The following is a 16,234-nucleotide window of genomic DNA, read 5'->3' as shown; positions in this document are numbered from 1 at the left end:
CCCAAGAGATTTTAGCTCTCAGATAACTTTTACCAAGGTCTCAGACCTTAATTAGCTTGTTAAGGCTATGGCTTGTTCACAATCATCGTTTGGAAAGGCCAGGTGATGCAAATCTCAAAGCTTTACAAATACTCTGACTCCTCAAACCTTGTCCCATCAATCAGCAGCCATGGGCTCCTCTAAGCAGCTGCCTAGCACTCTGAAAATTAAAATAATTGATGCCCACAAAGCAGGAGAAGGCTATAAGAAGATAGCAAAGCGTTTTCAGGTAGCCGTTTCCTCAGTTCGTAATGTAATTAAGAAATGGTAGTTAACAGGAATGGTGGAGGTCAAGTTGAGGTCTGGAAGACCAAGAAAACTTTCAGAGAGAACTGCTCGTTGGATTGCTAGAAAGGCAAATCAAAACCCCTGTTTGACTGCAATAGGCCTTAAGGAAGATTTAGCAGACTCTGGAGTAGTGGTGCACTGTTCTACTGTGCAGCGACACCTGCACAAATATGACCTTCATGGAAGAGTCATGAGAAGAAAACCTTTCCTGCATCCTCGCCACAAAATGCAGTGTCAGAAGTTTGCAAATGAACATCTAAACAAGAAGTCCTGTGGACTGATGAAGTTAAAATCTAACTTTTTGGCCACAATGAGCAAAGGTATGCTTGGAGAAAAAAGGGTGCAGAATTTCATGAAAAGAACACCTCTCCAACTGTTAAGCACAGGGGTGGATCTATCATGCTTTAGGCTTGTGTTGCAGCTAGCGGCATGGGGAACATTTCACTGGTAGAAGGAAGAATGTATTTAATTAAATACCAGCAAATTCTGGAAGCAAACATCACAGCATCTGTAAAAAAGCTGAAGATGTAAAGAGGATGGCTTCTACAACAGGATAATGATCCTAAACACACCTCAAAATCCACAATGGACTACCTCAAGAGGCGCAAGCTGAAGGTTTTACAATGGCTCTCACAGTCCCCCGACCTAAACATCATCAAAAATCTGTGGATAGACCTCAAAAGAGCAGTGCATGCAAGACGGCCCAAGAATCACAGAACTAGAAGCCTTTTGCAAGGAAGAATGGGTGAAAATCCCCTAAATAAGAACTGAAAGACCCTTAGCTGGCCATGAAAAGTGTTTACAAGCTATGATACTTGCCATAGGGGGTGTTAATAAACACTGACGATGCAGGGTGCCCAAACTTTTGCTTCGGGCCCTTTTCTTTTTTCTTTTTTCTTTTAAACTGTAAAAGATGGAAATAAAAAAGTAACATTGTTTAAAATATTAAAGAAATGTGTCATCTTTAACTTTATGCCTTCTGGAAATCAGGCCATCCTTTGCTCGCTTAGCTATTCACACAACAGAAATTTTGATCAGGGGTGCCCAAATTTTGCATGCCACTGTATTCACACAGCGAGAGTGATGGTAAAGCTTTCAGTTCACAATTGTAAGGTGATGTCTTCACAGAAGTTTCCTTAGTTGCTACATTAATCAGTAATTACAACTGTTTTGTCAGGCCAGCATTACTACATAGCACAAGCCAAGACCATTGAGTGCATGAAGTGTCCAACATTCCACACACCATTATTTCCTTTGAAGAAGTACATCATCCGGGGACTCGTAGTACACTTATTTTGTTGCATTTTCAGTGTAAACATACTACTTGCACTACTTATACTACAAAATGGTGTAGAATAGTGTAAAGTATGTGATTTTGGAAGCACCTTTTGTGTTTTCATTTAGCATTCTAACTGATTAGCCTGCAAAGCTAAAATTCCATTAAGCATTCTCTTCAGTTAGCATGCTAATCAATTAGTTGTCTACACTAAAATATTTAGAGCTAGTTAATTGGTGTAAACATTTCAAATGGCATTACAAACAGCTACCCCAGATTCTGAAGGGGGAATTGAAAGTTGCTTTGTTTAGACATTTACATTTGTGTTTTTGGCAGACTGTTTATCCAAAAGGGCTTTTTAACTAAAAGGTTGTTAACACCAAACACGTGTTTGTGTCCATTTGCACAGTTTTTGTTTTTATTGATTTTCTATGTAAACATGCACTAAACAGATATCTTTGACCATTCCCCCATGTCTCACTTTTTGTGTGTGTGTGTGAGACTTGCGCAAAAGCGGCACATTTTTTAGACATCATGTCAGGATAAACATTTTAGTTTGATTCCTTGTGCTGTGCATGCCATTTTTAGTGAAATAATGCATTCAGTAGGGCTGGGTATCACCTGGCACCTCACAATATGATACGTATTGCAATACACGTCATGATTCAATATATTGCAATACTTCACGAATCATAATTTGATTTGGATACGAATCAATTCCAATTCATTTGGCTATATTTCAGTTATACTGTATACTGATGTCTGATGAAGAGCATGTAGTTCAAAACGTCACATTTTTGTCTCTTGGTTATCTCATTAAATTGAGTTGGAAGTAACAGTCTGCCAACTTTGTTGTTTGTTTACATGATATGAATACACAAATAGTTGAATTTAAATATCGATTCATGGATCTAAAGTATTGATACAATATCACGTGAAAAACTATAGCGATATATCGATATTTGATTGTATCGACAGTACAATCTAGCGTTCGTTCTGAACGGCCCCTTGCAGTACATTCAAGGTATACATTTCATCAGTATATGTGTTCCCTGGGAACTGAACCCATGATCATGGCACACTCTAGCAGTTGAGCTACCAGAACACACAAGTGTCAGTCAAGCTTTAAAGCATCAATAATCACTGAAATGTAATTGCCTAACTTCCCCTTTAAATGGATATCCAGAAATCTCAGAGGGAGACTTGAACTCTCATCCATCAGTGTGAAAATCCATTATGTCCTATTGACTGACAACTGGATCACAACCCGGTTGGGGGGCAAAGCCTTCGTAATCCTTATTGCCAATTAGCATACCTCTTAAAACACAACCTTGTCGTTCTCTATCCCTTTCTTTATCTCCCCTTTTTCACCACTTTACCACCTCTTATCAGTTAGGAACCTTTTGAGAGAGACAATAGCTGTGTCTTTTGCATCAGATCCTGTATGTCCCAGATAGCACCTATACATCTCCGAGGTGACGGTTTTAGACCTTTTTATCTGGAAAGCATCACAATCTAATTAACATCTGCTAAACATCTTTAAAAGCTCAGATTTACTAACATTCTAAATCATAAACATCTCAAAGACATCTGCCGAATGTCTTATTGACATCCTAGGCATTCTTTTTGAAATGCGTCTTATAGACATATTGCAGATGAGCAAACAATGTAAAAACTACATCTTCCAGATGTAAACATAGACATCAAATAGACGTCTGGGTGATGTACATGTGCTTTCAGGGTGAAACCTTGACAGGGGTATTGACACATTTACTCTAATCACTTTTTTAAATCTTTTTTTCCTTACCCTGGTCTGATCAACAGAAGCAAAGAAATGGGTTAAAGGTGTTTTGATACTGCAAAAAAAAACAAACAAACAAAAAAAAAACAATTTGCAATATGCAAAAATATTCATTGCTAAAGGCCGGTTGCTAAGTTCATTTCCAGGCTGAGTAAGTCAGTTCGAAACTGTGCCTGAGGCTCTGCCTTTATTCTGATGCGGCCCATAGAGGCAGCAGCAGCTCATGAAGAGTGGATATAAACAGTTTTAGAGGGATGTTTACATCTTTATCTGAAAGCAGAAGTGTGAATGACCGAGTATGCTGTACGAACTGGGTTTAGAGTTTCATGGTTTACAGATTCATTTGACAAGTGTAATGAGTCTGTGCATGTGCAAGTTCTGGATTTAGATTTTTTTCTTTTTCTAGATTTACAGATAACAACATCAATGTGTTCAAGCCTAAATATTCCTTAAATATGTAAACATCATGGCCGAGTCTAAGGGTAGCCTTAGACCACTTGCCCACCCTAATGACCAAAATGCACCCCCCAAAGATGCCATCTTAGTACCACCACACAACATTTTTAACTACAGAGGGTTATTTCAGAAACCATATATCACTAAACTTATGGTGCATCTACAATCACCCTAAGATTTTTATTATTATTTTATTTTTTTTTATAAAGTTAACGTGCTTGAACAGCAAAACAGCAATACACATTAAAATTCAATGGATATGTTTTCTCATAACATTTCACAAAAGCCCATAATACAGCCCACAATTCATAATTCCGCTTGACTAATTCAGCTCATGAACACTCACCTCACAGAAGCCCAGATTCTCTGTTCAGTCTATCCTCACTCAACCCGTTCATCACCCACCCTCTCCCACACCGTCCGTCTGACTGAATGATCAGCGCTCTGGCGCGATGCTTTGAGTGCAGCATCTCTCTCTCTCTCTCTCTCTCTCTCTCTCTCTCTCTCTCTCTCTCTCTCTCTCTCTCTCTCTCTCTCTCATCCGGGATGCTGCTGTATGGTACTCTCACCGTCAACCTGTTAACGCTGCACTCTGCTGGCACTAAGATCAATTGCAAGCAGACCGCCGTCGCAGCAGGATATAGCTGCAGGCAGTGCTCCAACGGCTTAAAGGCACAGTTCACCCAAAACTGAAAATTCAGTTATCGTTTACTCACCCCTGTGTTGTTATAACTCTATATGTCTTTCTTTCTTTTTCTTAACACAAAGGGAGAAATTGTGAAAAAATATTGAGCTCAGTAATGTCATACAATCAGTTTATAGTGACCACCTCTTCAAGCTTCAAAAGAATGCAAAAGTATCATTCAGAAGTCTTATAAATTATTCCACGAGACTCATGATTGTTCTAAAAGCATACGATAATGAATGGTGAGAAACAAACTGAAATCGAATGTATTATTTAGTGAAAATGTTTACTGACCGTTGATCTCCTGTCATGATAGGGCACGCGAGCAACAGTTCACGAAGCCCCCCTCGCAACATTGGGGTATTCAAGCGAAAACTCGTTTTGTTTATCTAAAAACAGGTCCTCCACAGTGATAGCGACAACAGAACACAACACAGCTGCACACAAAACAGAGAACAGAACTTACTAATCATGTCTGAAGAGTTTATAGTTCACAGTGGACAGAGTTACCCGTGCGAAGCCGAAAATAGAAAACAAGCGATCGATAGAAAAGATACCTTTTATCACATGTCGTTTGCCATCAAGTTTGGACACGTGGGACTGTGGCTGCCTGTAGCCTCGTCTATAATTCTGTTTGATTTCTGAGTACTCTACAAAAAAATAAGGCTGGGCATAGAACTGCATTAATTCTTAAACTACAAACTCTTTAGACATGTTTAGCAAGTACTATTCTCTGTTTTGTGCGCAGCTGTGTTGTATTCTGTTGTTGCTGTTGCTTTTGGTTTGTTATCAGCCTTAACGTATGCTTTCATAACAATCATGACAATCATGGAATAATTTATTAGACTTCTGAATTATACTTTGTGTCCTTTTGAAGCTTGAAGAGGTGGTCACCATAAACTGCCATTGTATGACATCACTGAGCAAATTTTTTTTCACAATTTCTCCCTTTGTGTTAAGAAAAAGGAAGTCATGTAGGGTTATAACAACACAGGGGTGAGTAAACAATGACTGATTTTTTTATTTTTGGGTGAACTATGCCTTTAACCATGAGTGGAAGTGATGCCCCCTTTTGGAGTTAGCAAACCCCCTTTTGGATTAACCACGCCCCGTCTGGAGTAACTCTGCAGTCTTTGGGAGATTCTGCCCCCAGCAACAGGCTGTTGTCATAGCAAGAAAGAACAATAAACAAAAACTACAAATGTGATCAGAAAAAGCTTTAAAAGCAAAAATAATATCTTGTATAGAATTAAAAAGCAGAAACTCATTGAGTTACCATTGCAATTATTTTAAAGAATTAAATATTTTAAGAGAAATGAAAAATACAAATGCAAATTCCAAAATGCATTTTATTTACAGCATCAAGTTGAAACAGTAGGTAGACGGTCATTTACAGTGCAGACAAAAATAAACCAGTCCAGAGGGGAAATGTTATGTACACCAAATGCACTACATTAGAAATGGTCCAAAAATAGACAGACAAAATGACAAAAAGACCTTTAGAGTGAATCAGCTTAAAGGAACATTCCAGGTTCAAAACAAAATAAGCTCAGTTGACAGCATTTGTGGCATAAAAATAAATTTTGACTCATCCCTCCTCTTCTTAAAAAAAGCAAAAATCAAGGTTACAGTGAGGCACTTACAATGGAAGTGAATGGGGCCAATTTTTGGGGGGTTTAAAGGCAGAAATATGACTCTTATAATTTCATAAAAGCATAATTCTTCTGTTAAAATTTGTATATTATTTATGCTTTAAAGTTTTTTAAATTGCAGTTTTACGGTTGTTTACGGTATTAATTGGATACAAGCAATTTTATCACACTAAAATTCTTATCATGCATTTTGTTTATGTCTTGTGGCTATACTTTTGAAACAGTGAGTATTTTAACTTTTACGGAATTGGCCCAATCCACTTCCATTTTAAGTGCTTCACTGTAACCCAGAATTTTGCTGGACAAGTCAACATTATGCCACAAATGCTGTCAACTGAGCTTAACTCATACTGAACCCAGAATATTCCTTTAACAAGTTTGCAGATATAGTTTCAAATAATGTGGACAGTCTTGGCTAACTGATCTCCATTGGAACTCCTCATATATTATGACAGCTTTGCATTTTTATCATTATATATTATTATTATGTGTGTTTACTTGTAACAATAAACTAAGCAATGTTGGGTAAATTAATCTCAGATAGGATCTTGATTTTATTACTTTTTACTGTTATTACTTTTCTTAAAAATAAGTATTTATTAATACTTATTTAGATTCCTTTTTATGTAATCCCATTGAAGCTGCAGTGCATCACATCCTATATAGATGCTTTATGTCATTTTATTCTAAATTGAAATCGCAAAGTTTCAAGACTTGAAAATAACCATGTAAAATGTGTTAATACACATATGATAAGAAAACGTTTTAATCTCTTAAACTCTATGTAATTAAAACATGAACCATGCCTCTGCACATACATTACTTTCAGCACTGTCAAGAGTAACATTTGTTATTTACAAATCATTTACTGCAGGGAATACAAAATACATGATGCACAGAATTGTGAAGGATCTTCTTTTACACATCTTTATGATTTTCAGCATACATTTGGGAAGAAAATATGACAATTTTTTTTAACTTCAACATTTTAATACCTGTAAAACTAACAAGTTCTTTTTTAAATACTCCTAACTCCTTAGAACAGATTGGTTGATGGCAGGTTTTTGTGATTATCTTGCAAACAGCAGCATGTAGGCACAAAACTGTATACCTGATTGGTCATTATGCTCCTGAGAAAATCGATTGGACATCGAACTTAATGTGTCACGTCTGTTTGGCAACACCTCTGTTTTGTAGACAATTCATTATTTTGTACAACTATTTGCCGTAATTATGCTTATTTCTACTCAAAAGTCATAAGGGAGGGGTTGAATTCTGTCAATACTCACTGAAATTTGTAACTTTTTTTCCTGCAAATTTGATTTAAAGCAGCAATAGGGTAAATTCAGCTATAAATTAATGATGAGAGACATCAGGCTAAATTTGTCTGAATTCACCCTATATAACCACTGGAAGGCTTTTGGCAGAAGAAAAAAACGAGCAAATTTTAACTATAAAATAGAACCTGTATACCTTTATAATTTCTTCAATTTGAGACCCAATGTGGCACTGCTGTAGTGATTGTGTACATAAGTGTACTGCAGAATTAAAATGTTTAAATTCAGATCATTTTTAAGCATGGCTAATTTGTAAAATATTCAGGCAGAAAAACCCTTTGTCACAATGTGATATATGTCCAGACAACTTAAATGACCAAAAACATAGCCCAACATACCAGTTTTCTCTGCAAAAAAAAAAAACAAAATAAAACACAAAGTCTTCTTATGCAACATAAGGCAACCAAAGAGGCAAAATTAATCTGCGTAGATTAGAAGTCACAGTAACCAGTACTGTGAGAGATATGCATGAAACTTCAGTAACACAATTTTTCCACCACACCACCAGATGGCAGTACCAATCAAAGATCAAGTCAAGGTTAACCGGTATAAAACATACAAATTCTGGATCAGGGCAGTTCAAACCAGTGGGAGAGGGTTCCTGATTTACAGTAAATGGGACCTCACACACAACACACTACTATAAATGAAGCGGAAAAGCCAAGCATGATTCGAAAACTCTTTTTTTTCTCTTCCTTAGTTGTGAGGGTGTGTCCATATACATAAAACCCTAAACATAGACATCCAACAATCACATAGCAACTCTGATTTTGCTTCATATGCAATTTTAAGACAAAAGCACAAATTCAGTTAGATAACAAAAGCAGCCATCAACTTAAAATACTGCAGCTCACAATATGATTGATTGAGCTCATTATCTGTTTTTTGTTTTTTTTGTTGTTGTCATTGTTTTTGCTTATAAATCATCTAATTAAAGATGTGCCTGCTTTGGTTTCTACAAGACATGTGAAGTAGACCCAAAACCCTAACTGTGAGAATACTGAAAATTGCTTCAAACCATATAGTGCCCTTTTCAGAGCTCCTTATACTCCCTAACAAGGAAGTGACAAAAGGAAGAGTTAAATCAGACATAGAGCTCTATCTGATTAGATTCCAATGGTCTGTGCTCCTCAGAACCTTCCGGTATTGTGCTTTAATGTAAAGTCCAAGTAAATATCGTAACACTGTTCTATGCGCTTAGAGATCTCCGTCCTCGTCAACCCTCGATCCATGCCCATTACTAAGGAAGGCCTCCTTCTCTGGAGTTATAGAGTCCCTGTTTATGGCGCAGGTTGGTTTGTACACATTGAGTTCCTCGTCCATACTGGAATGGACCAGAGCAGCTTCATGACTGTGCCAGATTCCATAGCCAAAGTAGATTATGAGTCCTGGGGAGAACAGAGGGATAGCAGAACATATTACAAAGCACATACTAAAGTGCTTCTTAAGGGCCATTCCTGGAGGCCATTCATAATTGTTAAATGAATGAAAGGCTATATTTGATCTTTACAATTAGCACAACTCGTGTTCACAAGTAATCAGGGCTGCGTTTGCCAAAAGCATCGTAAGCCTAAGTAGATCGTAGAAACCATTGGTGCCAATGGTCTCTACGATCAACCTAAGCTTGCAATGCTTTGGGAACCGCAGCCCAGGCCAGTTTTGAGAGAGTTTCTTGATACTCGCTCTGTGAGCATGTACCTATAGACATCCAGATGGCAAATCGTATCCAGGTACCCCTGTCCAATTGCATCATCAGGTACACGTTTACAAACATGCTTACCACTGGAATGAATGGAAGGCAAGGGACCTGTTGGAAAATGTAAAAAGAAATCAATCAATAACTGCAAAGCAAGTGTATAATGTGCTAGAATTACCCCTCAAAAGTATTTGGACATGCAGAGAAAAAAATAATTATGAAAATATTAATAACTACAGTCTTGACCAACACAAAATAGGTAGAAATTTAGTAGAAATGGATGCATTCATGGGAGATTTAAAACATGTAAAACTGAAAAAATTCAAGAGAGATGAATAAGACTATAAAGAAGGCAGGATCTATGCATGGCACCTACAAAATCGCTTGACTACAATCCCTAATTCGTCTCGAAAGAACTCTCGGAAAGTTTCCTTCAGCATTACTAGCAGCGAGGATGAGGAGCACTCTAGAAACAATGAAGCCTCTTCCGACATTTTTTTAGCGCCCAGAAGGGAAACGCACAGAGAGTGGAGCGAAAGAGAGAGAAGAGGAATAAGAGACCTACCCGGAGAGGGAGGAAGAAGCCTAGATCGCCCTTATACACAGAGCAGGAACAGACTGAAACTGTAATCAATATCTCAGATGAACATCTTTCAGAGAACAGTTTAAAAGTGTTATCCAAGGGGTTGTCATTTGCCCCAACATCTTCTCCTAATGAATTTGATACAAAAATAGACCTTTTCCGTTTCTATAGAAACTTTTGAAAATTGAAAGCGTGGTATAAATCAAATCCTTGTCACAATACAAGTACATCTAAGTATATCACTACGATACCAGGCAGTATCTTTAAACCTAAATCCATTTTTTGTCCTTTGATTCAAAATGCTACTTTAAATACTTTTGTAAAGAAGGTTAGTTTTGATGTGGAGCAGCTTTTCAATGAGAATAACAAGACATTTCATAAGATTAATTTATTTATAAAGGAAAACAAGGCTCTTACAAGTTTGATGAAAAATGATAGAACTGTCATAAAAAGAGCAGATAAAGGAGGTGAAATAGTAATTTGGGGTAAAGGTAAATACATAGAAGAATCTAATAGACAATTGAAGAATACAGAATACTATCATTGGCTTACATTTGATCCTACAAATAGCCTCAAGTTAGAGCTGGAACATTCTCTGAAACAGGCTCTGGATACTGGTTGGATTTCTGATAAAGAATTTAAATTTTTATTCTATAAAACCCCTGATTAGCCTCATTTTATTTGCTCCCCAAAATAAAAATAAAAAATTGAAAATCCTCCAGGTAGACCAGAGAACAGTGGTAATGGGAGCTTATCTGAACCCATTTCAAAGTATATTGACTATTTTATTAAGCCCTTTTTACCTTCATTACCTGTATACATCCAAGATACTACAGATGTATTGAAAAAAATTCAAGAACTGAACAACATTGGCATTTCTTCTAATCTAGTAACTATGGATGTAGAGTCGTTATACTGTATACTAACACTGAACATGAAAATGGATTGTTGGCTTTGGAATATTTTCTGAATACTAGACCTGATACAGAGTTACCACCTTCAGGGTTTATATTAAATCTTACTAAATGGACCCTTAATAATAATATCTTTGTGTTCCAAGAAAAACTTTTTAAACAAGTAAAAGGATGTGCTATTGGCGGTTGTCACAGTCCTTCCTATGCTGGATTATTCTTAGGCAAATGGGAACATGATAATGTATTGAATCCTAGAACAAACAGTTTTTTAGATAATATCATCTGGTGGTGGTGTTACATTGATGACATTATCCTATTTTTGGGGGGTTCAGAGGAAGATCTAGTATCATTTCACCAATATCTTATAGTACTAACTCAAATGTTAAACAATCCCTAGAGTACAATAAGGAGAAGATTAATTTTCTGGACCTTGAAATTAGTAAAGATAAAGATGGCTTTTTACATACATCAATATTTACGAATTCTACTGATAGAAATATGGTTCTTAATGGTAAGAGTTTCCATCCTCCTAAATTGATACAAAACATACAGTTTGGACAATTTCAAAGACTACGTAGGATTTGTGACAAAGAGCAAGATTTTGAGGATAAATCTAAGGACTTAGAAAAATGCTTTTTAAACAGAGGGTATAAGTTCGAAACTCTCTAAAGAGCTAAAACACGTGTGAAAAATATGACACGGACAGATTTTTTAAAAAGGAAAACGAGATCTGAAACATCAAATAAATTTGATTTTGTTACACAATATAGCACAATTGCTGAAAAAGTGAAACGGATTATCCCAAAAGAATTGGGTCATTATACAGAGTGATGATTTTTTGAGAGATACATTCCGAGATCTTCCAATGATAAGTTTTAAGAAAAGCACTACCTTAGGTGACAGATTAGTACATAGTTAGCTACCACCCACTCGTGAAAATAATTGGTTAGGGGATAAACCTAAGGGTTGTTTTAAATGTCACCGAAGCGATCACTGTGATAATGTAGTACAAGGAATACGTTTTCTAGATGGAAAAACAAATAAGAGTTTTCTATCAAACACTTCATTAATTGTAAAACTACTCATGTTATCTACAGGTTGGAATGCCCACATTGTAAGGTTTTCTATATTGGTAGAACAAAAAAACGATTGCAAGACCGTCTGGCTGAACAAAAATATGCCATTAAGAGGGGTAATGAAAAGTATCCTGTGGCTAAACATTTTAAATCAATGCACAACTGTAATCCTTCTACTCTTAAAATACAAGGTATTGATCATTTAAGTACTTCAATCAGGAAAGGTAATAGAGAACAAAAAATGAATCAGAGAGAGACTTTTTTGAATATACAAGTTAAATGCTATGAAATATACTGGATTGAATGAGTATTTGGATTTTAGTCCTTTTCTATCATTTGTGTGTGTGTGTGTGTGTGTTATAAGTGGTTGTATTTCTGTTCTTTTGTTAAGTTCATTATTTGTAATATTCCCTTTGAGTAAAATCGAGAGGTGACGCCATGCAGGGTTCGGACGTGTGAACGGTGAGCTCTGCGCACATTGCTAGTTTTAACACTATTAATGTCTAAAACCGGTGAGATTCGATACACCTTGTTCCATAACTGTTCTAGGAAGACAATATGTAAAAGAATTCAAAATCCTTGGGCTCTGGAGACATTAAAAGATAATTACGTGCTCAAGTTGACGCGCCTGATGCCCCGAGCAAGGGAGCCGATTTGGCCAGAGAAATGAGGGAAATTCGGCGAGAAATTATGGCAGTGCTGACGAAGGTCGTTGTTGACTTGGAGGATCTTGCTGTAATACGTCAATCGATCACTGCCATGGAGACGAAATTCACTGAGGTGGTTACAAGAGTGGGGGATGTCGAGAAACAGATCGATTATCTGGAGTCATCGGAGAGGGAATTATCTGCTAATCCGCTAGCAACCAAGATGGATTTGGAGCACATCTGGGAGAAGTTGGAGGATATGGAGAACCGTAGTCTGCAGAATAACGTCCGTATTGTTGGAATTCCTGAGGCCAAAGAAGGTCAGGATATGGTGAAATTCCTGGGCGGGCTCTTTCCGAGTCTGCTCGACATAACAGGCCATAATCTGGAAATCGACGAGCTCACAGGGTTCCGGCTCGGCGATCCGCTGAGGGAGACAGGCCCCGATCAACTCTGGCCAAATTTCTGAGATCATCCAATAAATGTCTCGTGTTATGCGAGGCGAGGAGTAAAGGAAGTCTTTCTTGGAAGAACCACAGTATTTTCTTGTTCTCAGACTTTGCGAATTCGACAAGAGAGAAATGTGATCAATTCAAGGAATGCAAGAAACTCTACATCAATGGAAGGTCGCTTTTGCACTGATGTTCCTGGCCAAATTGAGAATAGATGCTAAGGATGGCCGTAAAACATTCACAGGTCCCCAGCAAGCGATCTCCTTCATAAAGTCAATGGAGTAAGTTATTTTGTGGTACTCACGTTGTAGCTGTATGGACTGACTCACTGAACATTCACTTGACTGTCTGAGGAACCTGAGCACCTTTTTTGTTTATTTTTGTGCTGGAGTTTGTTTTGTGGAGTAACACACCTTTCGTGACAGTGTTGTGGAGGTATCTGCATGTTCTTTGTGCTTATGCCTCCTAATAGCTGGAGTTTTGTGGAGTATTTCTTGCAAGACATTGGAGTGATTAGGTCATTTGTTGCACTCATGTAGCAGCCGAATGGGCCGGCTCACTGAACATTCATTTGACTGTCCGTGGAAAATGAGTGCCTTTTTTTGTGCTGGTTCTGCCTAGCGACTGGAGTTTGTTTTGTGGAGGAACACACCTTCGGGACAGTTATGTGGATGAATCTAAAAAATGTGTGTGTTTATTCCGTCTATTGGCTGGAGTTTGTTTTATAGATTATCTTTTGTTGTGCAATTATGTCTCACAACATTTTTATAGAAACACCGGACTTGAGCAATCCGATGGCAAAGTTGTAGTGGAGGCTCTCGTAGGTGTACATGGACTGTTTGAGTTTAGAGGGATGGACGACAGTTGGCGCTGTCATGCGCAGGGTTATTGCGCACATTTTTCTTTTTTCTGTTTGTTTGGTTCTGAGGGAAGTTCAGGGTTTGATTATTGCACTAATGTTGGAATGTAGTCTTAAATATTTTGTTTTTGACACACAATATATTTTTGTCAAAATGTCAAATTTTAATATGAGTGGATTGTCTCTCTCCACATGGAATGTTAATGGGATGGGGCACCCCATAAAAAGAAGGAAAGTTATTTCTCTTTTTAAGTGTAAGAAATATGATATAGTGTTTCTTCAAGGAATGCATCTTTCCCCACAGGAAGCTGAAAAATTTGGGACATATTTTCTTTAGTGCTGGCTCAAGTAAGAGCAGGGGAGTCATTACACTGATAAGTAAGCATCTACAATTTAAATGTCTCAAACAGATTAAAGTTAAATTAGGAAGAGTCATTATTGTTTTAGCAGAAATTCAGGGGCAAAGTCTTATTTTGGCTAATACTGATGCACCTAATGTTGATGATCAGGGCTTATTTATAGATCCTGAAGGGACGTTGCAAGCCGCTGGCACCCCTCATGATATAATACTGCGAGGAGACTATAATCTTTTGATGGGCTCAATCCTTGATCATAGTGAAGCAAAAGTGTGCAAGCCCCCTAGAGCAGGGGTGTCAAACTCAGTTCCTGGAGGGCCGCAGCCCTGCAGAGTTTAGTTCCAGCCCTGCTCTAAAATGCCTCCTTGTAATCTTCAAGCACTCCTGAAGACCTTGATTAGCTGCTTCAGGTGTGTTTGATTAAGGTTGGAGCTAAACTCTGCTGGACTGTGGCCCTCCAGGAACCGAGTTTGACACCCCTGCCCTAGAGCAACATTGACGATTCACAGGATGTGTAAAAATCTTGGTCTTACAGATATTTGGAGAATTTTGAACCCATCTGGTAGGGACTATACATCTTTTTTCATCAGCCCATAAGATTTATTCTAGAATAGATTATTTTATTTTTTAATAACTAAGTCCCTTGTTTCATCTGTTATTGATTGCTCATTTGGAAACATTTTAGTCTCAGATCATGCCCTGGAGAGTTTAGAGGTGTTGCCACATATGGAGAAAAGGAAATCATATAGTTGGCGCTTTAATGTATCTCTTTTGCAAAATACTGAATTTCAACAAATGTTTGAGGATATTAGAACCATTAGAACTTCCTAAACTGACGGCTGAGAAAAAAAATGATCTTGATTCTGAGATAATATTGGAGCAGCTTGGCGAGGTAATTAAGACCTTACCTACAGGCAAGGCTCTGGGGCCAGATGGCTTTGCCGCTGAGTTTTTTAAATCTTATGATACAGAATTGGCTCCACTTTTGCTATAAGTTTATACGGAACCATTAAATAATGGAAAGCTTCCGCCAACCATGGCGCAAGCCCGGATCAGTCTGATTCTTAAAAAGCACAATGATCCAAGTGAGTATAAGAGTTACCCTTCAATTTCCCTGATCCAGCTAGATGTTAAAATATTGTCAAAAATTTTGGCTAACCGATTAAGTAAATTATGACATCTCTTATTCATATAGATCAGGTGGGGTTTATTCGGGGCCGTAACTCTTTTGATAACATTAGGCATTTCATTAATGTCATGTGGGCAATGGCGAACGATCAGACTCCGGTCACTGCCATCTCACTTGACGCCGAAAAGGCGTTTGATATGGAAGAATGGGATTATCTTTTTAAGATTTTGGATATGTATGGGTTCGGGAATACTTTTTTTGGGTGGATTAAGTTACTTTATAGACACCCGGTAGCGGCGGTTCAAAAGAATGGATTAATTTCCGATTATTTTACTCTGGATAGGAGCACCCGGCAGGGCTGCCCTCTTTCCCCCTTATTGTTCTGTCTTGCCCTGAAACCATTAGCAGTCACGATAAGAAAGGAGGATGATTTTCCAGGGGTGGTGGCGGGAGGTCTGGTGCATAAGCTTTTGCTTTACGCAGATTATGTTTTATTATTTGTCTCCGAACCTAATAGATCTGACTTGTCTCCAGAGAATTATTCATTCCTTTTCTAAATTCTCAGGATACACAGTGAGTTGGTCTAAATCCAAAGCTTTGGCTTTGACAGCGTACTGCCCAGTAATGGCTTTTCAGCCAGGCACCTTCCAGTGGCCCAAACAGGGCATTAAGTATTTGGGAATTTTATTCCCAGCAAATTTGTGTGATTTAGTTAGAGTTAATTTTGACCCTTTAATAAAAAGGTTTTTGAGCGATGTGGGCAGGTGGGCTTCGTTACATTTATCTATGACTGGGAAGGTTAACGTTATTAAAATGAATTGTTTTCCAAAATTCAGCTACCTGCTACAATCTCTCCCTATAGATGTACCCCTCTCTTATTTCAAGCAATTTGATATCATAGCAAAGTCCTTCATTTTGAATGGTAAATGTCCCAGATTACATTTCAGTAAATTGCATAGGCCGATTGACAAAGGTGGGCTAGGCCTAC

General features: G+C 37.8%; 2 protein-coding genes across 5 annotated transcripts in view; both read right to left on the bottom strand.

The window, feature by feature from the left end:
* Positions 1-4,256, bottom strand: part of LOC127433951 (microtubule-associated tumor suppressor candidate 2-like) — a 112,909-nt gene extending 108,653 nt beyond the window's left edge. For both annotated transcript variants that reach the window (XM_051686339.1, XM_051686341.1), the window contains exon 1: positions 4,207-4,256. The gene's annotated coding sequence lies outside the window, so the exon portion shown is untranslated. The remainder of the gene's footprint in view (positions 1-4,206) is intronic.
* A 1,620-nt stretch (positions 4,257-5,876) lies between these two features.
* Positions 5,877-16,234, bottom strand: part of LOC127433774 (high affinity cationic amino acid transporter 1-like) — a 49,708-nt gene continuing 39,350 nt past the window's right edge. For all 3 annotated transcript variants that reach the window (XM_051685960.1, XM_051685962.1, XM_051685961.1), the window contains exons 11-12: positions 9,233-9,341; positions 5,877-8,922 (exon numbers count right to left, since the gene is read on the bottom strand). In XM_051685960.1, the coding sequence (XP_051541920.1) occupies positions 8,732-8,922; positions 9,233-9,341 (300 nt within the window). In that variant the 3' untranslated portion in view covers positions 5,877-8,731. The remainder of the gene's footprint in view (positions 8,923-9,232; positions 9,342-16,234) is intronic.

This window comes from Myxocyprinus asiaticus, chromosome 43 (genome assembly GCF_019703515.2).
Source record: "Myxocyprinus asiaticus isolate MX2 ecotype Aquarium Trade chromosome 43, UBuf_Myxa_2, whole genome shotgun sequence".
Lineage (NCBI taxonomy): Eukaryota > Metazoa > Chordata > Actinopteri > Cypriniformes > Catostomidae > Myxocyprinus > Myxocyprinus asiaticus.
Note: the sequence above shows the minus strand (reverse complement) of the source record. Positions and strands in the feature narration are given on the sequence as shown.